The sequence below is a fragment of the Enoplosus armatus genome, chromosome 24 (assembly GCF_043641665.1).
Source record: "Enoplosus armatus isolate fEnoArm2 chromosome 24, fEnoArm2.hap1, whole genome shotgun sequence".
Classification (NCBI taxonomy): Eukaryota; Metazoa; Chordata; class Actinopteri; order Centrarchiformes; family Enoplosidae; genus Enoplosus; species Enoplosus armatus.
The window spans coordinates 2,612,267-2,636,541 of NC_092203.1; the positions used below are offsets into that span (position 1 = coordinate 2,612,267).

Here is a 24,275-nt window from a genome sequence, read left to right on the forward strand (position 1 = left end):
AACAAAACAAGAGTATATTTTAACGGAGGTGTCATTCTGTTGATATATGAGAGGTGTGTTTGATTTGATTTGACAGCGGACTATGTTTGGGGTTTCCTGTTATTTCCGACGGGCGTCTGATCATTTCGGTTTCTCCACCGGAGAGCTGCTGGAGAGCAGCGGGGCGGGGTTTTGCCCCGGCTTGAGTCACTCGGTCAGCCAATAGGCAGCGTCGGAGCCGGGTGACGGACAGGCACGGCCCCCTGCAGGACGCCCCGCCCCCCTATGACTCCGTGTTTTATTCTGTTTTTAGAGCGGCGGCGTCACATGTTGTTTTTCTCCGGGATCAGATCGGTCCCTGGTCTGCTCCGACCGCGCACTGTTGCTTCTACCGCGGCGGGCAGCGGACACAGCCGTCGGTGTCTGCCATGGACTAGAGAATAAAACGGGTGAAAGTTTTTTTTTTCTCTCTCCCCCCCCCCCCCCCCTCTCCCTGCTGCGAGTTTTACACACACAAGAAAAATAATAATAATCAGGACCTCGCTGTATCTGGAAGTCGGAAAAGAGGAGCGGAGAGAAATGGCAAGTCCTCCGGCGGCGACGGGAGGACACCTGTTATCTAATGGGACGAGCGGTGTGAAGAGGTGCGGATACCTCAGGAAGCAGAAACACGGACACCGGCGCTTTTTCGTGCTCCGGGAGCCGACCGAGCGCTTCCCCGCCCGGCTGGAGTATTACGAAAGCGAGAAGAAATGGAGGAACAAGTCCGCCGCGAAACGGGTGATAACTTTGGACTCCTGTCTGTGCGTAAACAAACGGGCCGACGCCAAACACAAGCACCTCATCGCCCTCTACACCAAGGACGAGTACTTCGCCGTGGCTGCAGACAGCGAGCAGGAGCAGGAGAGCTGGTACACGGTCTTGACTGATCTAATAGCCGAGGGGAAAGTGTACGACAGCCCCGCTTCCACCTCCTCTTTAGTGGGCTTTGAGGAACCCAGCTACGGACTGGTTACGCCAGCAGCAGTCGTCTATAAGGAGATATGGCAGGTCAACTTGAAATCCAAAGGCTTGGGTCAGATCAAGAACCTCACTGGCGTGTACAGGCTGTGTTTGTCCAGCCGGACCATCAGCTTTGTCAAACTGAACTCAGAAATAGCTGCTGTCAGTTTACAGCTCATGAACATTCGGAGGTGTGGCCACTCGGACAGCTTCTTCTTCATAGAGGTGGGCCGGTCAGCGGTCACCGGGCCTGGGGAGTTCTGGATGCAGGCGGAGGACTCGGTGGTGGCGCAGAACATCCACGAGACCATCCTAGAGGCCATGAAGGCAATGAAGGAGCTGTCGGAGTTCAGGCCGCGGAGCAAAAGCCAGTCTGCCAGCACGAACCCCATCTCTGTGCCCACGCGGCGCAACCTCAACAATCTGCCCCCTAGTCAGACGGGTCTGGTGAGGAGATCCAGAACGGATAGTATGGCGGCCACGTCCCCAGGGAGAAAGTTCACGTCCTGTCGGGTAAGAACAGCCAGCGAGGGAGACGGGAGCGTGACCCGGCCCGTGTCCATGTCCATCTCTGTGAACGGGAGCCCCACCAGTCCAAACTCTGGAAATCACCTCAGCAGGTCCTACACCCTCAGCAGCGGGCGCACCTGCAGAATGCTGGAGTCCTCCTCCAACCTGCACCATAGCCGCTCCATGCCGGTGTCCAACTCTCCTCCAGCCACCTCCAGCCCCATCAGCATGTCTCCCAGAGGGGGGGCTAGTATCTGCACTCCTGACAAAGCCAGGCGGCCTTTCAGCTGCAGCGCTTCCATCTCTGGCTCCCTCAGCGACACTGGTTTCATGCTGTGTGACGATTATAGCTCCAGCCCAGGTGAACCCAAATTCCTCCCCCTGACCCGCAGCGACACCCCTGACTCTCTGTCCAGCACGCCTCCATCCGGTGATATCAGCGACCCTTGTGGCTACATGATAATGGAGGGGGCAAATGGCTTCAGGTCCGGGGCTTGCGGTGAGGGTCTGGCGTTTGACAAGGCTTACAGGAAGCGGACGCACTCCCTCACCACGCCACGTCAACAGAGGGTGGTGGCGCCGCTGTCCTCAGCCTCCCTGGATGAGTACACCCTCATGAGGATGGCCCACGGACAGAACTCTCACTCCGCCTCGCCCAAACTGTGCTACCCCGAGGATTATGGAGACATTGAAATCGGTTCATCGAGGAGCTCCAGTAGTAACCTTGGCGACGATGGCTACATGCCAATGACGCCAGGTGTTGCAGCCCAGTCTGGCAAGGCAGACAACTACGTGCCCATGAGCCCCATGTGCGTCTCAGCACCGAAGCAGATTGTGAACCCCAGGGTGCATCCTCAGGCGGCTGCCAGCGGCGGCTACAAGACCAACTCCCCCTGCAGCAGCTCTCTGGAGGACAGCGGCTACATGAGAATGTGGTGTGGCTCCAAATCCTCCATGGAGAGCCCAGACAGGCATGGTGAATACATGAACATGTCACCCGGAAACCCACCTCCACTCCAGACCCCCCCTGACTACTACTTGGGCCTGCTGGCTGGTGAACCCGCATCAGTGAGACCAGCTTACCCGGCCGGCTCCCTCACTCTCCCTGCTAAACTTCAGGCCTCCAAGAACGACGAAAGCAGCCAGTATGTGTTGATGAGCCCCCAGAGTTTGAGGCAGAGGGTGGGGGAGTCAGACTATTATTCCGTGATGCAGCCCAGTGCAGCTCAGACCTCACCGCTGAGCCCCTCAGTGCCCTCCCCCGTCAGACACGGCCGGGCAGACAGCCTGCCCTACAGAGGGAGGCTGGGAAGGCCTAACAGGCTATCCTTGGACACCCTGAGGACCCTGCCCAGCATGAACGAGCACCCCCTTCCTGGAGAACCCCGGAGCCCTGGGGAGTACATTAACATTGACTTCAGTGGCACCAGATTCTCCCCGCCCTCCATTATATCCACAGAGAGCCAGTCTTCATCACTGGGTTCCAGTGGTGGGGGCCTGGAGAGGTCCTCCCTGACAGACTACATAAACCTGGAGCTGGGCTCACACTCACCCAAGGAGGCTAACACTCCCGCTGGGCGCTTGGACACACTCCCAGAGTTATCGATGTGCCCCTGCTCAGAGGAGGGTGGAGTGTACCATCTGGATAGTGAGAAAGGGTCTCAGGGCCTCGGAGATGAGGTGAAGAATGACTACACTGAGATGACATTTGGGATGACCAGCTCGCCTCCACAGCTTGTTCCTCAGAACACAGCAAGGTACGTCTTGTTTGGAAGGATTCCTTATTATCATTTATTCTCAAAGGGAGGCATTTTGAATGTGTAAATGTGCATTTGTACTCAATGGATAAATGTGAAATGGAAGGTGTCTGATAGTCTGCATTATTGACACTGATGATGTGAATCCAGATATGATCCATTATCCTTGGTTGATTTCCTAAGATATGGATTTTTAAGCTTCGCGAAAGTTGGGATGTGTATTAAATGTGTAATAAATATCCTTTGGTTAATAGCTTGATTAGCTCTTTTCCCAGTATGAACAGAAAAGCTGACTAACTGTCTCATATTTTGAACATTGTTCTCCATCAGCCAGAGCAGCCTGGAGAGGAGGATCTCTCTGGAGGACCAGGGAGTCCCAGACGGCATTGGTGTGTTCCTGCTTGGGGCCGCCTCTTCCTCCACGGTGGACCCCAATTGTTCTGCCAAGGTGATCCGGGCCAATCCGCAGGGACGTCGGCGCCACAGCTCCGAGACCTTCTCCTCCACCGCCACCGTGACGCCGGTCTTCCCCTCCTTCGCCCGCAGCGACGCGGTGAAGCGGCACAGCTCGGTGGAGAACATCTCGTCCCGGAGCAGCGAGGGCTCCGACGAGGAGTACGGCAGTCCCGTGAACCGGCAGAGCTTGGCTGGCTACCCAAACGGACTGAACTACATTGCCTTGAACCTGCTGGATAACAGGGATGTGGAGAAATGCGAGGACCTGGCTGGCTTCAAACCCACCAGCAGCTGCAAAGGGGGCATCAATGGATTACACAGCACACCATATGTCTGTTTGGGATTCAAGGAGGCTGCAACCACTGCCAAAGGTGAGCGAGGTTGTCGATGATGATGTGTTACTGCTGAATAATTAAAAAATAGGTGCAGGTGTTATTGTTTTAAAGGAGGAAATGAAGCGTTTTAAGGAATGCGAAAGCAGTTTGGTTGCACTGTGCAGCTTTTCACACAGTACAACCAAAGATCTCCTTTTCACCGTGCTGCCGTGCTGAGCAGTTGGAAGAGGAAAAAAAAAAAAAGGATGAAGGCAAACTTGCATTTCCTGTAGATTCAAATTCAAACTGGCTCTGTGGATTTCAAAGTGCATAAGTGGGTGGTGCTGATGTGACCTTCAGGTGCTCCTCTTAAACTCCCACTTCTGAGTATTTGCAGGTCCTGTAACATAAGAAGCAACAATTAAACAGACAGAGTGCCGTTGGGTGTTGGAGTGACGACTGATTTTAGTAATAATCTTCTTTTTTTTTTGTCTAAATCATTCTTTTTTTTTTTTTTGTATTCCCAACATTTCCCACCACATGTGAACGCAGCACAAGGCTGCTATGAAACGTGACCAGGCTGAGAGCTCTGAAGTAAACAAGCACCGTGACAGAGCAGGAGGCTGCTGCCTCGCTGCTACTGTTGTGGGCTGCAGATACCAAAAATACACGAGTACATTTTGGGATTCCAAAATAACGCTTATTATGAATGAAAGCTGAAAAAACAAAAAGGAGAGACCAGAGATTCATTATAAACCATCGCGCACAAGTATACAGGAAATATGAACTCAGAGGTATTAAATAGTTCCTTATCAAGCCTAAAATATAGATTAACCATGGCATGTTTCTTGCAGTAGTTCAGCTGGTAATGCCAAAGCCTCAAAGCTGATAGGTAGGACTTCCTGTTAGTTGTGATGTCACACTGAGCCGCAGGCGTTTCCGGCTGTTGTTTTTCAGTTGGGTAGGCTTTAGGATGTGTTGCACGTCATTGTGACCTCTATAGACCCCCTCATTCACACCATCCCATGATCAATACCGCGTCCCAGAATATCCCAGCGAACAGAATGAAGCTGTGACGTGGGACAGCAGGCCGGTGTAAACAAAGGCCGCAGAGTGGGGCGGCGGAGTGACGCCGAAACCACGTTTGACTTTCTGTCCCCACGCCGTGTCTTGGACACAGCGAGCTCACATGTGTTTGCGAGCACATAGATGGGTGGGAGGAGGGTGGGAGGAGGGAGGGAGGGAGGGAGGTGGGAGGAAAGAGGGGGTTTGTGCGCTGACATGTGAGGCCCAGCACAAGTGCATACGTGTGTGTGTGTGTGTGTGTGTGTGTGTGTGTGTGTGTGTGTGTGAGTCCTTGTGGGCAGAGAGGGAAAACAACAAAGTGGGCGCGTTGCTATGCGGCCATCAGGTAACTGGATGTCACGGTCCACATTCCTGGCAGAGCGGGTCTGAAAAGTTTGCTGGGAGAGGGGCCTTTTTTTTTTTTTTTTGTCCCGGCTCCAGGCCATTTGAATGGAAAGTGGCTTTTATTTCACCACAAGCCCCCCCCCCCCCCCCCCCCTCGTGTGTGAGGAGAGTGAAGTTCTATTACGCTTCATTTTTAACACACAAAACAGCCACAACTCTCTGAAAAAGTTATTTAGGAAGTAGAGGAAATCAATTGTTTTCCCAGAAGGGCCTTCATTTGTGCCTTCATTTATATTGAAATGAAACACAATAGTGTGACGCCTTTGACGCCGAAACATGTACGCGACTGGAGTCAGATGGCTGTTTTTCAGTTAAACAGGCGGTAAACTGACTTAATGATGGCCTGCTGCAAAATGACTCTTCACAACATGTGCTCGCACGTTTGTTTATATCTGAGCCGTGTTGGTTGGCACGTGTTCCGTACTCATGTTTTTAATGGAGTGCAAATATTTTTATGGCGCTAATAAAGCTTGTTGAATGTAATTGACTAGGGAGAGGGAGGGGGGTGGTGGGGGGGAAGGAGTCAAGCACATACATGTGGACTCTAGCACGTACGCATGCAGAGCAGTCGGGGGTGTTTTTTAGTCCTCTCGGGGATCTTTTTTTTTTCCAGTGGCGTAGCCTGCATCACTTGGCAGAGATGTGCAGAAAGAGAGAGTCGCCTGTTTTGTTTTCCAGTGCTGCTCGCCTGGCTGTTTGTGGGAGGGCGACTGAGTGCGTGCATAATGGGGCAGGATGGCACGTGCACTCCACTGCCCTTCTGCCTCATTAGGCTGTTCACTTAGCAGAAGTAAGACAAGCGGGGGGTGGGGGGTGGTGGGGGGGGGTTGGAGCACAGCCTTGTATGCTCAGTGGAAAGAGGAGGGGAAGGGCTCGGGCTTTTTAAAGCAACAAACAAGCTCATTGGTGAGGCCCCCTTTCAGCCAAGGTGCATTCTGGGAGTTCGGGATGGCAGACCCAATGGCTTGTTTACTGAACGCTCAGTCCCACTGCTGTGTGGCAAAGCGGGGTGAAGGAGGTCAAAGTGTGCTGCGCGGGGTGGGGGGGGGGGGGGGGCGGTTTGGCGCCGGGCCCCACTGGCGGAGGTCTTTGATTTGGTGTTTAGCAGGACTCCACGCTGGGCTCTCAGGCCGTGTGCCGTCCTGACCCAAAAGTCTGCAGGTTTTTAAATTCCAGCCGAACGCACCTCCGCGGGCCTCGCGCTGATTAGTTTACTCTCTTAGTGAAATGTAGTTTAATGAAAACCTGCTGACTCCCCCCCCCCAGGTCAGGGGAACTTCTGGTTGAAAGCCACCACTCTGGAGGAACATGTGGCTGTCAGGATCAAAGCACACCCGCTAAACCAATCAAGCCCCAACTGCCCCTTGGAATTTAGCGTTTGCCCCGCATGTGACGCAGCCCCCCTCTCTGGTGAGAAACGTGACCACGCTGCCCCGAGACAACAAAACCCCTGAAGTCATAAGCTTTTGACAGCTGGTTACTACTTTTTTTGATGGTCCTCCTCCACCTAGAGTCAGCTTAGATGTCTTAATGCCTGCCGTACAGGTCAGGCGTTTGTTTACATCTTGTTCCGTCGGCCAGGCCATGTGACTCGGAGGCGGCGTTTACCTCTGCCCTAACCCGAGCCGCGCGCCTCCTCTCGCGGCCCTGGCTAGCCGCAGCTCAGCCAGGTGGATGTTCTGTACCAGACCCGGATTAGCCAAGTCAGCCGTCTCTGTTTCCACCTCCTCGTCTTACTAATACCTTTTCGTCTTGGCGGCGGCGGCCAGCCCCTGCCTCCTCTGTGGCGATCCAAGAAGCTTGATTTGCACAGATGAGATGACTCTTGTGTTCTTCAGTTTGCTGGTGTGTTGATTTGGTTGCCTTTTGCTAGTTCATATCAATCAATCAATCAATCAATCAATCAATCAATCAATCCGTCATCAGGCGTCACAGTAGGTAGAAGATACGGGATATAAAAAGGTGGAAAAATGATAAGGGGGCTCCTGCTGTGACGCTCCGAGTCCCTCCTGAGTGCTAGTGGCAGATGGCCACTCTCTGGAGGGCGAGTGTGTGTGTGTGCGTGTGTGTGTGTGTGTAGTTGTTGGGGAAAGGGGGTGGAATGGGGGGTTAAACACCTGCCACTCTGCCCTATTCTCACGCACACATGCAAACACTCTCATTACACCGATTTCCCTGCCCATGCCCACAAAAGCACGTAAAAATATACATAACACACTATATTTCTCTCTCTCATGCTCGCACACACACACACACACACACACACACACACACACACACACACATATCCCTACCTACTCACTATCCCTCCGCTAATGACAGCCCACCATCTGCCGCACCCACAGGCTGCAGAGAGCATGACCATCAGCATTGAGTGTGTGTGTGTGTGTGTGTGTGTCTGAGTGTAATTCATCGGCCAGATTAGAAGCATTCGTGTCCATCTACTCAAATCCTGCTTCCTCTTAACGTCATCCAGGCAGTAGTATTGCGGGTGATGTCATCGCAGGGATGATGTGGCGGGTAGATAGAAATGCACCCAGAGCGTTTGTTACGTATATATATATCTGTGTTACTTATATTTCCTGTGTGTGTGTGTTTGTTATGATGTTAGCGGATGCAGCGAGCGAAAGAGGTCTCGCTGCGCAGCCATGCATCCCTAACTCGCTCCGAGCGTGCGCAGTCGAGTGCGGCTGTCATAACAAGGTGTGTGTGGACACGCTGACACGAAGACTTCACACTTTTCCTCGCTTTTAAATTCGACTTGGAACGATGTTACACAAATCTGAATTCCTATCTCCGGGCTTTTATTGTGAAAAACTGGATAGTTTTACCTCTTTGGGCCTCGAAAATGTGTCTGTGCCGTGATGAGATGTTGCAAGCAGACACTGGTTTATTTGAAGAGGTATTTAAGCCTGACAGTTTGGGAAGTGCTGTCTTATGTGATAGTAAAAAAATCTTAAGGGTCTGGAATGCTGGCATTTTATAGACCTAATCAGCAGATTCATCAGTAATAACATGTTTTTTTGTCTTGGCTCTCTGCTGCTCGCACACACACACACACACACACACTGAGACTTTGACATTTGCATAAGGGCTGCATTGATGCCGCTTTTTCCACTGCTGGAATTTGTGGCCAACATAATTACTTTGCACAGAACCACGTGGCTCTGTTTTGATTGTCCACATTGTCACATTTTGTTCCAGCATTTGTGGAATTACTCGCAAAGGCGACACCTGATTTCAGCCATCAGCTTGATTGCCCCATCCGTTGTCGCTGCGTAACCGCCCCCCCCCCTCCGCACACCGGCTCAAAACACACACAAACGTACGCGCTGTTAAAGCTCTTAAATAGTTTATTTACGTTCATCAGACCTGCATCGAAGCCCAGATCTCGCAAACGTATCAAAGCAGCGCAAAGAGCCAAGGCAGGAAATCCAGAAAAATGCGATGTTACTTGATATATAGAGAACAAACATGCACACGTAACACCCCAGGCTCTTGTGTCAGAGTTTCCAGGCAGCGTGTGTGTGTGTGTGTGTGTGTGTGTGTGTGTGTGTGTGTGGGGCTAAAGTAGGCCGGGATGTTCCAGACAGAAGCGCTAGCTGCTAGATAACTGCGTGGCCAGCGTTCCCCACATTTAGCCAGCCATGGCTCCAGATGAGATTACAGCTACTGCAGGCGAGATTAGACGGCCAGGGGTAGATCAGTGAGAGCCAGCGGCTACTCCACGGACAGCAGCTGGGTAATGTGTAATGCAAGGTGTGGGCATTTGTCCACTTCAGCCTGTCCTGTGTTTGTTGTCATAATTGAGCACGATTCAAGCTAAAAAATCAACAGAAATCTAGTTGTAAATTGGCAATAAAATCATATCTGGGTTGCACTGAAGACAAACTTCAACAGTAATATCATCCCAGTTATTCAGAAATTCCCGGAGTCAGTACATGCAAGTGAATTCTGGATGTTTTGATAGTAAATTATGTAAGATGCCGGGACTTAGTGACTTAACATCCCCGCTGTCCTCAACTGCCCTCCATCCTTCCTCTGTTTTATCGTTTCATCGTGCTGAAGAAGAATGAAGATGGCGTCGCTTCAAGGCTGTTTCTATATATGTGCATTTGGTTGACGGCTCCAAAAATGGCAACTTTTCAGGAGCGAAGGAAAACAGCCTCGCTTTCAGCCCGACCGCCGCGCATTTTTGAGGTTATCCGACGGCTTTTTGAAGAGTTTCATCAGCCCACGCTGATGGAAGTTTCCCCAGCCCCCCAGAGGCAGCCGCGTAATCCTCGTGCGGTTTCATGACACATGACTGCAGCGAGGATATTGTCCTCCTGGAGGCCAGTGAGTGCCCCAGCGTCTCTAGGGCTCGTCTCCATTTGTCCCCCTTTCCACACACACACACACACACATTTGGTATTGCAGCCCTCTCTGTAAGCCCTTCATCGCTGGACCCCCAGCTCTTCCTGGAAGCTTCCAGTTGACCCAGCGTCCCTCCCTCCCCCTGACCATCACTCTGACTTCAAGTAAATCCTTGCTTCTCTCTGCTTGCAATGCCCCCGACCCCTCCTCCACGCACACAGGCCTTTAAAACATGATAAAAAGACCACAAAATCCTACATAATTATCAATATCTGTTGCAATATGAATGCAACCACGGTTTCACAGCACATCAGTGATGCGCCAGCTCCTGTACTGCTCCTCAGCTCAGCGTGTGTCCATAGCAACACGGCAGCGCGACGGAAGACCCCCAACCCCCATCTCTCGACGTCCCAGATTATGTAATTACGACCGCTGCCGACCAGATTCCCACTACCAGACCACCACCACCACCCCCACCCCCACCGTCCTTCAAGCGCTTCCCAGGCAGAACGAATAGGATTGGGATTGGAGGGGTGACAAGTCCAGGTGGAGCACAGTGAGCTGCAGAGGCTGGAAAGATAATGGCGTAGTCAGAGTGCGTGTTCAATGACGCAACACGCACGTTTACAAACCCTCTCCATACACACCCAAACACATCATGGCTGCCGTGAACCCACATTCATACTAAATATCCTCATTAAACACAAACAATGCAAGGCTACACATCCCAAATCCCTCCTATTTACCGTGTGTGTGCAGCACTCACTGTTCTTGTTATTCAAGCTGTTTTTCCCCAGTGCTCTCTTGTTGTTGTGGCACAATAACACAGCCTAATCTGAGTCTGTGAATGAGTTCACACTGTACAGTATAAGACTCTGTTCTCTCAACCTCCTCGTTGTTGGCACCGGTGTTGTTTGTGGGGAAATAATCAGACTACAGCCTGGGGTTTTCTCACTTTTAATTATAATTAATAATTAATAATAATTGGGTTTGTCATTGAAATGGTCCATTGTCAATGGATGTTGTGAAACATTAAAGGTACCCTGTGGAGTATTGACCACTGTGGTCAATTTATGAGGAAGGAAACGCATTTGTTAGACCTCAAAGATTCACACAATGGGTTTTGGTGAGAAACACTGAACGTGAACGTACCTTTTTGTTTATGTACAAAAAAAAAAAATAAATAAATAAATTCACAGTGCAGCTTTAAGTCTCCATGTATATTTCATCGTTGTTGGCCTCGAGCTCGTTCATTGGTATTCATTCACTCCCACTCAGCTGACGGAAATGCACCGCATTTGTATTTTATTTTTAACATGTCAAAAATGTCAGTAACAATTTGCTTGACTGCAAATGGCTGCAAATGCTCATCCCACTGTAGTGTGATTAATGCGATTGTTGGAGAATGTAAGATGAAGTGTACCAGTCAAATGTCTGTTGTCATGTCGTGAGATGATTAGATATTTCCACTAACTTCCTCTTTTTCTCTCTTGTCGTCCCTTTCAGACTGAAGGAGTCCTCTATCCTCTGACTTGGCGTCTTCACCGACCTGCTGCTCGAAAAAAAAAACAAAAAAAAACAAATCGACGTTGCCCTTCCACCGGGCCCTGTGGCCCTTAAAGACTGTCTGGACCCTCAGCAGCACTCACACACAAACACATAGCACACATTTAGGAAACAAGCAGGTCACCATCTATGCATGTCGCGAATTTGCTGCAGGCAGTGACAGGTGTGTTTGTGTGTGTGTGTGTGTGTGGATGTGTGTGTGTGTGTGTGTGTGTGTGTGTGTGTCGCATACCGGTGCGCCTCATGTTCCCTGCGCTTTCAGAGGCCATTCCTCCTCTGACCCAAATTTTGGCGCAAGCACAGAAGCAAAGATAGTCAGACAATAACAAAACTCTAATGGTACCCAGATACTATTTATTTACTTGAGGGTAGTTTTATGACTGCCTGTATGCGTGCGAATGTGTGTTTCTGAGACAAAGTACGACCAACCGGTATGTCAGTGAACAATGAAACCTGCTTTAGAAATGGCCAAGGGAGCGAGGATACCAAGGTACACTGAGTATATAACTATATTTAGAGTAGATATTTTATTTATTTTTGGAAGATGAATGTCTGATAAGACCTACCCAATGCCTTAATGTCTATACTGTCCTTACGTTTTGTAAGAAACAAGAGATAAATATTCTATTACAGTATGTCTATTTGGACCTACATCTCTATATTGTTATTCTGTTGTGGAAAGTAAAAAGCCTGGCTTACCATTAAAAAAAAAAATATGATTTCCGAAATGTACAGTACAGTACAGTGGGGCTGCTTGAGATCTGATTTATCGTATTGATATTAAAGTATTTTCGTAATTACTCATTTCTTATTTATTCTAACCTAGTTTTATTTTCGTGTCCAATCAAAAGCGCTGGACTTTACAGAAATATATTTCTAAATGTCTTTTCAGAGTTATGCATGTCTTTATAACTCAGCTCAGAACCCCACAACACCAGGCATCTGAATGCACTGTACCTCCCACAGTTCCTCAGTCACTTGAGCCTGAAAACCTCACACACTCCTACCTTCAAACCTACGGCCTGCTGTTAAGCTCCAGCGCGGGCCGCCCTGCTGTGATATCATTTGACGGTACAACTGTCTAGTTGAGGTGACAGTGGAGGGTTGGAGCCAGCGAAACATGTCAAGGTTGGGGCACAGTCGGGACTCGGTAACGTCTATTGTACAGCAGTACGTATCTAATGTTTGCTAACATTAGCCACCATTAGCTACTGGCTGACATTAGCCACCATTAGCTCCTGGCTGACATTAGCCACCATTAGCTCCTGGCTGACATTAGCTACCATTAGCTACTGGCTGACATTAGCTACCATTAACTACTGGCTGACATTAGCCACCATTAGCTCCTGGCTGACATTAGCTACCATTAGCTACTGGCTAAGTAAGTTAGCAGCAAAACTCTTGAGCGTGATGAATTTAACAACAGTGTTTTATTGCTTATGAGTTTATAAAAAGACACTTTACATTTTTCAGATACATGGTCTCTCTGCCTCTTTAAAGTGAGGCTAATGATAAATGCTGTAGAGTGACACTCGTATGTCAGTTACACAGCAATATTCATCGAAGGTTTGCTACCGTTAGCTAACGTTAGCAAAAAGAAGTTCCGTAGTCTGATTTTAACCTGGCGAAACGAGACATTGTGATGAGTAGAGGAACGTCTTTGAACCTCCAAAATGGCCGCCCGATGCTTTGAAAGCCCTCCGTGGACATCCTGACTGTGCCGACTCCAACTGGCTCACAGCGACCCCCTTTAGTGTACAGTGGATTGTAAAACTTTTACTTTGAACCATGTCTGAATGTATCGCTGAGCTGGTGGGAACCACCACAGAAACATAATGCGGGAGACGGTTTTTTTTTTCGGCAGAGGTGAACAGTATCGGAGCTGTACCACGCTACGGTGTGGCGTCTATTTATCTTCAGAGTCTTGAATGTGTATATTTGTACATAGAAAGAGTTTAACTAAAAAGATCTATTGAAAATACATAGAGGACTTAGATTTGACCTTTGTTGCAATGATATTCCTGTGTAAAGACTTTGGCTACCAATTTTTGAAAAGGGGACGGCTTTGGGGTTGTACAGTGTATTGTATGCTTTTCTCCCTCACAGTCTCTGTGACTATATGACAAAAAAAAAAAATACTCTGTCTATTTTATTATAGAGATCTCTTTGCCTTGTCGACACACTTTTACCTAATGGCATATGCAATAGTGACATGAATACAATCTAGTTTACAACCGTGGAACCAAATGTAACATTGCATTAATGATTTTATTTTCTTTCTGTGACGAGCAGACGCTGTTTTGCTCCGTGTACATTTCTCTTTCTGCCAAGTGTTTTGTTGTTTTTTGTTGGTTTTTTTTTTGTCGCCGGGAACTTTGTTCTTGACACGTCTCGAAGCGCTTTCCCCATTTCTGTGTCCGTGGACAGACTCTTCTTTTACAGATTGATCTTGGATTGGCTCAGTCTGAATGTGTCGTCGTCTTCCATTGTACATAGTTCAATATACTGTTTATTGTGATGCTCACGAGAGATGATTATAATGATTTATAAATTCTGGTAGTCGAGTCTTGCTTTTGTCTGTATTGATTATGGATAGCAACCTGCAGAAATAAATCAATTTATTTAAAGAGGTACAACTTAGTCTTCATTTTTTTTTTATCCCTTCAGGTGATACCTCATGCAGCCCAAATGCAAATATGGCCGTGGTGTAATATCAAGACCTTCTCAATACAATAAAAATGAAAATATAGCTTTCCTCATGGAAATACCTTTTTCTAGCGGTACAATAAAGATAAATATTGGAAATATAAAAATGATTGTTTTTTTTCATACAAATATTCATACTCGGGGAAATTCCTTAAAGCGATACTATAACATTTACGAGCTTACAGTGTGACTTTGATTCATTTTTCTCCTGCAGTTTGATATGACCTTAAAATTAGCTTATCCTCCTTTAAACCACTACTAACAAGCCTCACAAGACTCCAGATCCCACCCTGCCCCTCTTCTTCCTCACTCGCTGGAAGATCACAAAGCCTTAATAGCTTCCTGACGTGTGTGTCGAGAGAGGAGGATATCCTACCTCCATCCTGTGGACTTTCTCCGCAAGCGTTTTTATTGCAGATGGAGGCAGAGGCAGGAAGCTCATACTGATCCAATGACACCCCCCCCCCCCCCCCCTCCAAGCCACGCGTCTCCAGAAAAGACTAAAAAGGCTACGCAGCCTGAGTCGAGAGGTCAGCGGGTTCAAATCACGAAGCAAACACATGCGATTACCTCATTACATGTTCATTTCAAGATATAGGAATATTAGACAATGTTACATTTCTTATCATTGGACATTGGACACCTTTGGACAGAGCCAGCACCCTAACCCCTAACCCCTAACCCCTAACCCTAGCCGTCAAATTTGTACTTGTTTATTTTGTTTTCGTAGCCATGCTAAAATCATCAGGCCAAAATTTGAATTTGTTCAATTGGTTGATGACCTGCAGAGCGAATGGCGTTCCTATATAAGCTGCAGGTGTTTAGTGCTAATTAACACACGTTAGCATGCCGACACGGGAGACTAAGATGGTGACAGCGGTCAAAGTTATGCCTGCTAGACGTCAGCGTGTTAGCATTGTCATTGGGAGCATGTTAGCATGCCGAGTGCAGCCTCACAGAGCCGCAAGGTTCAGTAAAAACAGGTATGTATGCCCCTGGGTTGATGGGGGAAGTGCAGGATCTGAAACAACAGGAGAGTTACGGCAGGAGAGGGGAAAAAAAGCAGACAAGGAAAATGTGAGACGAGGAATTGGCCGACATAGTGACACTCAGGCTGCTACTGCTCTCATTCAGCATTCATCAATTTGATTAGTGGCCCACACTCACAGCGTGTTTACAATGCAGCTGTGACGCTTTAATATTCTTTATGGGCATCACTTGATCAAGTTTCCAACTCTCTACTGCAGACACACACACACACACACACACACACAAGCAGCCACTGAGGGCACACCTCTAGCTGGTGTGTATTAATTAGCAGTATGACACTGTCAGTGGGGCTCTGCTCTGCTGCCAGGCAGAAACCAGCCTTACATAAGAACCCACCACCAAGCCACCAGGAGGGACACAGTGTTCCTCACCCCCTCTCTGCACTGACTGTCTTGTCTTTTCTTCCCTTTTTCTTTTTAACGAAATCTGGATGGGCACATTTCTGCTCCGAAGGCAAACCGCAGGAGAAGGACACGAAAACAGCAGTCTTTGTTGCACGATGCCTTTTGTTGTCGCTGGCCGTCTCCCTCGACATAAAGGACGGCTTGTTAAATGAAGTGTGTCAGGGAAGTGAATTTCTCAGTCAACAGCAGTCAAGGTTTCCTAAAATACCGCTTACAGGATGCTCCTTTGAAGTAATTGTGTGCGAGTGTGTGTCTATCTGGTCTATTCCTGGATGCCCTCAATTATTCCCAAATTTAGAATCACATTCACAATCACATGCTTGTACACACACACACACACACACACACACACACACACAGGCAGACAAGCAAGACACAATTCCTCCTGTCTTGGATAATGGAGCCATGAAATCTGCGTCGTGGAGGCTTGATTGCTTCGAACTTGTGACATTTCTTGGGCGCAGAATTCTTTGAAGTTCAGGAAATGTCCGGTTTGGAGGGACATCAAGTGGCACGCATTACTTTCAAAGGGGATCGCATAAAGACAGACGGAAACATGAAATAAGAGGCCCGTAAGTGGATTTGCTCATTTGATTACACACAGGCACTCCAAACATCTGCACATGACGTCCATCATTTTATTACATATTTTATCTGACGTGCCATTTTTATTGTTTCGCTCTCAAAGCAAATCGATTTTTTTAATTTTTTTTTTTTTTATTTATTCCGTGAGCAACAGTCAAACGAATTTTTACAGGACAACACGTGCGCGTTAGTCAACTTTGAAATTCCGTCGCTCACTGTGAATTGGTTGGATAAATAAGTCATGAAGCTGGGAAGAATAGCTCCACTGGGAGTTCAACCCGTGACACCAGGCCTGATTTGTTGGTGCCTTGATCCGCATGCCAGCGGCCCGACTGTGAAGTAATCATGTGAAATTGAACTTTAAACGGCAGTCGCCCTTATGTGCTGCGTGGACTCGATGCACCCTCCGTACAGTGCGTTAGAGCAGCGTGCGTGTGGTATGCGCTGTAGATTAGGGTCTTACAGAGGGAAGAGCTGCTCCTTTGGCAACCTCCTCCACCCCAGCGCCCCGGTGGGCCTCCCCTGCCAGCTTGCTGCCGTGCTGTGCTGCGGCTCTTGAGGGGATTGGGAGTTGCTGGCCCCATTATTTCTCCCTGAATCAGCCTTAGGAGGGCTCCAGCCGGGCTCACTGAACTACGCCGGCGTAGCAGCGGGGCGGAGCTGTGACCCACTTACAGTAGCCAGCTCTGGCTCTCCGCGGAAGAGGCGGCAGAGGCACCCAGCACTCGTGATCCCGCGTGAAAACATAACATACTGACATATATTTTTTTTAGAAATGCCACGTTAAATCAAATACGGATGAGAATGTGTCGACATCAAAGGTTTCCTAATGTTATTGTCACAAGTTCCTCGTGTAGGGAGCTATAGCAAGCGTTGCCGATTGATGCTGCTATGATCGGCTCGCAGCTACAGCGACACCAGGTTGCGTGCTGTGAAGTCTGAAAAGGGTGGCGGTATTGGTGAGGCCACCTTGCTCACTCCTGCTCTCGTGGCTTGTTTCGTTTCTGACTTGTCAGAAAGAAGGAAGAGAACCGCAGGAAGTGAGAGGGTCATGGTGGGCAGCGGCTGTCTGTGTCGGCGTTTAGTAACAGCCAGCGCTCTCCTTTCTTACAGGCAGCGCTCTAAATTACATGAAGGTCAACAGGTCAATCAACCCTGACTTTCACGGCTTTTATCAGAAAACAGACAGAAAACTGCCACAAGGCAAACTCTGGATGCTTGGCTTGGCATCTGACCGTTGGACATTTTTCATTTTGAGTCGTTTTTTCGTCGACGGAATTCTTGCTGCGATGCCAGGGAAAGTCTCTGGGTTGAGTTTTCCGCTATTTTAAGATGTCTTGAGAGCCTTGCGGACCGTGTGTGGTAACACGGGTATTGTCTTGGGCTCCGTTTGACTCGAGCCAAAGTGGTTTCATGATCACTGAGGCCCCCGTTAGCATGATTTGGCACACATGTCTCTGCTGCTTTCAATGAAGAGGTTTGGCAGATGAATCCAAAGAGAACAAACACATTTTTGTCTATGAGGGGATCTGTACACGCATGTGAGTGTGAGTGTGTGTGTGTGTGTGTGTGTGTCAATGGAAAGCTCAAGTCTCTGCAGCTCTGTCTCTCAGACTCCACGTGTTTGGACAGCATGTGGAGCCCAGGTCCCGCCCACTGCTCACAAACACTCCTGCTGCTGTTTACCACGCTGGCAGCGGAGTGGAAGAAAGACTCCAGCCTGCCGGTCCACATGCCGCCTTATCAGCCGAAACTCTCTCACTGCTCGTAAACATGTTTTGCAAAGGAAATTCTCCGGGAAAACACTTGTGGGAGAGCCAAACACGAGTCGGCTCGTATTTTTGTGCGTCTGATGAGCTGGTGTGATATCTAGTGGGCTGAAGGCAAGTCATTTAGCCGGCATTATATGTCAGTTTACTTATTTTGGAATCAGCTATCAGGATTGTTTCCCCCCCCATGCTCCCCCTGCTTCTGTTCACCGCAAAACATGACCTGCGCCCGATTGCGTCACGCTGGAAACCTTTTGCAGGCTTGAATTTGAGGTCCTCGGAGGCAAAGCAGGTCTGGGGGAGGTTAAATCTCAGAGGGCAGAGCCTACGATTCGAAGCAAGATGGAAGTTAGCAAAGAAAGGAAGAGACGAAAAGGTCTAACGAAGCTAAACGCTAGCATGGCTACACACTGATGACGAAATGGGACGCGCTTTTTTTAATTCACTTTCTCGCTGAGAGATTGGTGGGAAGATCGTTACCGCCCTCCAGCTAGAGCCAAGAGGCGGTTAGCCTAGCTTAGCTTAGCACAACGAGTGGAAGCAGGTGGAAACAGCTAGCCTCGCTCTGTCCAAAGTTCCCATTCCCACCCCCCCTGGCTCTTGACTCACACTCTGCTGTTTTCATCACAGCAGCATTTAAGAAGTGCTTTATAATGTTCCAAAAAAACTACTTAGTCCAATACATTTTACACAAAAGTGCCTAGTGAAACGTACAATTTCCCATATGCATTGAACTGAAAGGCTTGAATTAAGACACACCCCACCCCCTTCTGCGTGTATGCATACCATACCTACATGCTCTTATTCAGACATTTCACACTTGTTGAGTTTTAAAGTTTGGAACATTCCTCGTGCGCGTCAACCAGAGGCATCGGCTCATTCCACACCAGACCTCGGGCAATTTTATGCTTTTGTGAGTAAGGTCTTTAGATGGGGGGGGCAGGCCAGAAAAGGCCTGGGAACCTCTGGTTGACGCACGTCGGGCCTACATGAGTCACTGCAGGCCTCGGGCTGAACATGTGAACACACATTGGTCTCGCAGGCCAATGAAACGCTCGCTGAATAGCTGACATGCAAATCTGACAGCGAGCGGCGTCACCTTTACTCTGCTTTTCATGTGCAGAGCTTGCACGGCCTCTAAACGTGGAGAAGACGCAATTTCCTCTGCACCCTCAGGTCGTTTGACATAAATCCTGGTGGCTATTTGGTGGCTTGCAGCTGCAGGCTTTTGAAAGCTACGAGCTTCGCCCTTCCTCCTGAGAATCCGACAGTACCTTCGACACCTGAGGCTAGATTTCGTCTAAATTCCTTTATTCGTGTCTTCAAACATGCATCAGTTTCTGATGACTCAGCGCAGGGCTAGTCGTGCAGTGTGTCACTAAATGAAACACTGCAAGACTTATTTGTTTTTCTTTTCTTTTTTTTTTCATATTTCAGACTGTTTGTGTCTTAACAATAGTCTGCAGCCATGATAATGCTAGCGCGTCGATGTTCAGCAGGGGTTGTTTACCATGATCACCTTGTTAGTTTAGTGTGTTAGCATGTTAATGTTTGCAAACTGGCACGAAACACAAAGTGCAGCTGCGGCTGAAGGGAGTGTCACGAGTTCTTAGTCATAAAGCAAAGTACAGAACACCAACCAAAAGTCAAAAATGTCAACCTGCTGGTGGCATGGCAATCCATCTAACAGTTTATTTCACCAACCGACGGTGCCATCCCTAGAGCCAGGCTGCCAGTGTGGCTAAAAGGCTCACGTAATCCATTCCGCATCATGAAAAGCAGACTTCTCGCTGCATTTCCTGTAATTATATAAATCTCTTTACATTCATGGAAAAGCGGAAATCCACCCCGCAGTGTTTGCCCTCTGACACTTAATCCACACATGTCAGGGAACGCAGCCCTCTGCGTGACATCTGAGTTTTAAGCACGGCATTCTCAGTCACAATCAAAAAAGGGGGAAAAAAACACGCGAGGCGAGAGTAGGCGATGCGGTGACTTTGATGCGCGCGCATACAGTCGTGCACATAAACCCTGTCAGCTCATCCATGTTTCCACCCGTGTGTCTGACATTTACTGCCTGAGAACAAACGAAAAGGCACACAGAGCTTTTAATTGCTAAAAACACTCGACTATGTGGGATCACAGTTTGTTCTCTGCATTGCTAAATCACATTGACTTATAAACCCATGTATTTGGGGTTATTTCCTGCAGTTGGTTTGTGTGATGCTCATTTGCGCCACCTGTGTTCAGGCGCTCAGGCTCTCACATGGATGGAGCACTCAGGAATTCCAACCACACCAAGCATGCTTGACGTGAACACACCCTCAAGATGCACCAGTAATGCTTGAAAATGCAGTTACAAAACCTGACTGGTTTGAATCTTTCTGTGACACATCCATTGCTTTTAGATCTGGAACAAATCACTGTCCCACACGCCATTTTTTTTTTTTTTTAAACTTTACTGCTAGTGTGTACACGCTATTGATACATCCAGCATTTCTGAACAGCCGGGTGACGTCACAGGCTTCAGTCTCCTCCGGCTCTGCGTGGTCGGCAGTGACGCTAACAGGTCCCCTGTAGTGGAGAGGGATGCTGCTTCAGAGCGAAGTCAGTGAGACACTGATGCTAATGAGGCATTAGCTTAAGCCCATAATGCGGAGCATGGCAGTTTAACATTGAGGGCGGCCCTCAGCACACAACCAATCTGACTCACTGGATTTGGGATGATACTGCTGGTGACCTAAAAGCTACAAAACACACATTCAAACACAGCTACAGTGTTCACTTAATGCATCGTTTTGATTGTTTTGTGCAGGATCATGCGTGAACCTAATTCCATCTGCATCCTTATATTTCATCATTAGCTGTAGTAGCATCGCCAGCAGCACAATTATTCTGCTTTTTTTATTTATTTTTTTTTGGCCATGAAAATGACCAAATTCAGACATAATGAATATGCATATATACAAAAAATGCAATCCAACAGAATATCATAAACTTGCAATGTAATGTAAGCCTTGCAGAAAGCTTGACAGAGGAGCCTTTGTGTGTGTTGGACATGGCAGCAAGCAAAGGAAAGAAATTGCTTGTTTGGCACCCACGCGTTTTCCAACCCCAACAAATTTGTGTCGCACAGGCCAAAAGTAACAAATACACATAGCTCGTAAAAAAAAATAATTATATTAAATCATGAATTCTCTACGCAGAACTGTTTTTTACCGCCCACTGACACAGATATTGCATGACAAATACTGAGCGCCATCTGCAGAAAAGCAGATCAAATTTGCATTTTCCTCTTTTTGGCATAGACAAATTTTAACCAAAATCTGGTATACATTTGATTTCTTGCCCAAAAAAAACCCAAAAAACGTTTTAATTTCATTTTGACTTTAAAAGCTGTCATGGAGGCACACACGCTGACCTGTATCTTGAAATTGGAGATCATGTTCCATATTCATCCTCTTAAAATGATCTCTATTAAACAGTCTTTTCCATCCCAGAGCAAACTTATACACAACTGATGCCTTCTGAGAGCTTTATTTCCACGGGGATTGTATAATTTGACCTGTAAATGCATTAGTGAGGCTCTTGCGTCTGTGAAGGAGAGCTGTGAAGCCTTTAGCCTCAGCCTCAAACAGCCACAAAAAGTGATTTGCGTCAGGGTGCGTTAACGCCTTAGCGCTCTGGGTAACGCTTGAATGAGGATGTCTGCACGAGGGCCATCTGTGTGTTTAACGTCCGCGTACGTCAGCTCGCTGCCTTGCGACGTAACCCGTCCGTCCGCGTCCGCTGGAGCCTGTTTGGATGTTTCTCGTAACAGCAGAACCTCCGAGCCGAGTTTCCCCTCCGGGTGCAATTCAGCGCATCTTATCTTATCTTTCCATTAGTGTGAGTGTGTCGCCTGGGAATGAATGAAGGGGAGAACTACTTCACGTTCACTCCCGTTGGACTGCAGGCTTTACGCCAGTCTTTCAAATTCCTTTTTAAAGCCCAGACTTTTTTGAACTTTGCTCTAAACCTCTGGCACTCGCCGCATTGCCAAATGAGGAAAACGATCTAAATCCACCGACTTAAAGTCCGACATGAATTTCTGGCATTTAACCTCTCACGAGCCACGGCCTCCGGCCCCGGGACACTGAGAAGAACTTTCTGCTCGTATAACGCTCGAGAAGAAATAGGATGCAGACGCTAGGATTTGCTGACTTTGAATATAAAGAAAGGTTTTAGTCTGGCACGCAACTTGATTTGCAAGCCTTGGACTGTGCACAACAGAAACTGCTTTCTCCAACGATTTCCAATATGTGCAGCAGTTCTCCCAGCTCCACCATTCCCTCATACGACTAAAGATATTTCAACTACAGTAAAACCACATGGGGCTTTTTGGCATGTTTGCAGCATAGTTTAGCCTTCCAAACATTCTTCTGGCATTCCTCGACCTCCGATGGAGACTCTCACTGTACTACAGTGGCAGTTGACTGCAAATGGATGCTTACAGTTCCTGTTGATCGCGGAGCGTTCGAAGCCATGCAGATTTGAAAGGATAGCTTGAGTTTGTGTGTGCATGTGGGTCACCGAGGCTCCGATCTGCTGCAGCCTCCAGCGTCTGGCTCCGTCGTCGGGGCCTCGCTGTTTTTGACCTTAGTCCCGGTGCTTGTTTACCTGCTGAGTGGAATGTGGAGTTATGTAAGGCTTAATCTATCAGAGAGTACATGTCCCTCTGTTACCTGGGCCACAGGGCAACACGCACAGACACACAAACACACACACACACACACACACACACGGATGTCCACACTGACTCACACACAGGCAAACTTAATGATATGGCCTTTCTGTTGTCGCACACAGGATATATCTAAACTGTGCTCAAATAAAGAAGAATAACCCTGTGTACACACCGCTAAGCTTTACAACACACACACACACACACACACACTGCACACTGCACACACGAGTGTTAAGGTCTTGCACCCTGTCTGAGCTCACTGTGTCCTGACGCGTGCACTTTTATGACCAATAACTGGGCTTTTACGGTCACACAACAAAGATAAAGGCCCACTCAGCTTACGCATGCTGAACACACACACACACACACACACACAGAGTGGAAACACACACACGCCTCAGGCGTTGCTAACCAGTGTGTGTGTGTGTGTGAGTGTGTTGCCATTATAGACTCAGCTCCATCTATGGAAACTTCCCCTCATGTTTGCCGAAAACGCACCGCTGACGCGTTTCCGTGGCATGTTTGTGTGTTATCGACGCGCCGGCGAGGTCAATATTTCTTTCCGAAGGATTCTATTCATGGAAGCCATCCGGTTCGAACTGTCTGCGGCTCCTCTGGGGCCTCATACTGGTGCGGGACTGGGTCAGACTGCTCATGAACACCCCCCCCCCGGAGAGTCTATTACTCACCACATAAACGTACCAGTGCATTGGAAGTAAAAATAGGCGTCCGCACACAGAAAGCACACGTGTGACAAATACATGCACACAACCGGTGTTGAGCGCAATAAAAGACGTGTTGCAACCATTTTGCCCTGTGTGCGGAATTCCAGTTCAACATACTGTACGGTACATTACTTAAGCTTATATTTGAGTAAGATAATTGCTTGAAATTCATTCTTATGTTGGTGTCACGTGGAGCTGCATTCATTTAAAAGCCGTTCTTATTAAACACATATGAGTTTTTTTTACGTGACGGCAACCCTGTAGAGGTTCTGGTAATTTATTCAGGCAAGGACTTGAGTCACCTGCTTCCTGTGAACTGGTGTGGGTTACATTTATTTGCAGCATGTACGCACAGGAGTGTTATTGCACGGTGCGACCGCTTCCCATACGCACCATATGACCTCTTCAGCACCAGCTGACTGCAGGAGTTTGAAACTGGGCCCAGTCCTATTAGTGGGACTGGGTTAGTGCCTATAGGAATCTTAGTCAGCAGCACAACAACACCCACCGAGGCGAGGTCACACCGGGGGCATTTTTGTGTGCGCAGCAGCCAAGTAAATCATCCGTCAAACATGCCAGCCACGAGGCTAAAGCTTACAGCGCGGGACAGAGTCGGAGACACACATCCAGAGGGGCTTAATGGAGAGTGGTGGCACGCGAAGATGCTGCGCCCCAGAAAACCTTGCGACCAGACCCGGCAAAGAGGCCCGCATGCGCTCTGTGCTGTCCGCCAACACACGCACATGAAGCCAGAAGATCCAGTAAACAGAATAAAGTTGCGTATCAATGGCAAGTGTGCAGTAAACAGAGCGTGACCTTTCGTTTCGTGCCTCATGCTCAGACGCGCCTGCATGTGTTGTGAGCAGTGCTGTTCAATGGCTGTTTTGCAGTCAACTTCCA

At 48.3% G+C, this 24,275-nt stretch overlaps 1 protein-coding gene across 1 annotated transcript; it reads left to right on the forward strand.

The window, feature by feature from the left end:
* Positions 1-475: 475 nt before the first annotated feature.
* Positions 476-14,183, forward strand: LOC139306552 (insulin receptor substrate 2-like). The gene is made up of 3 exons (XM_070930446.1): positions 476-3,248; positions 3,579-4,075; positions 11,351-14,183. Exons 1-3 carry the CDS (start codon positions 559-561, stop codon positions 11,353-11,355), a joined length of 3,192 nt encoding a protein of 1,063 aa, XP_070786547.1. The 5' UTR covers positions 476-558; the 3' UTR covers positions 11,356-14,183.
* The last annotated feature ends 10,092 nt before the right edge of the window (positions 14,184-24,275 follow it).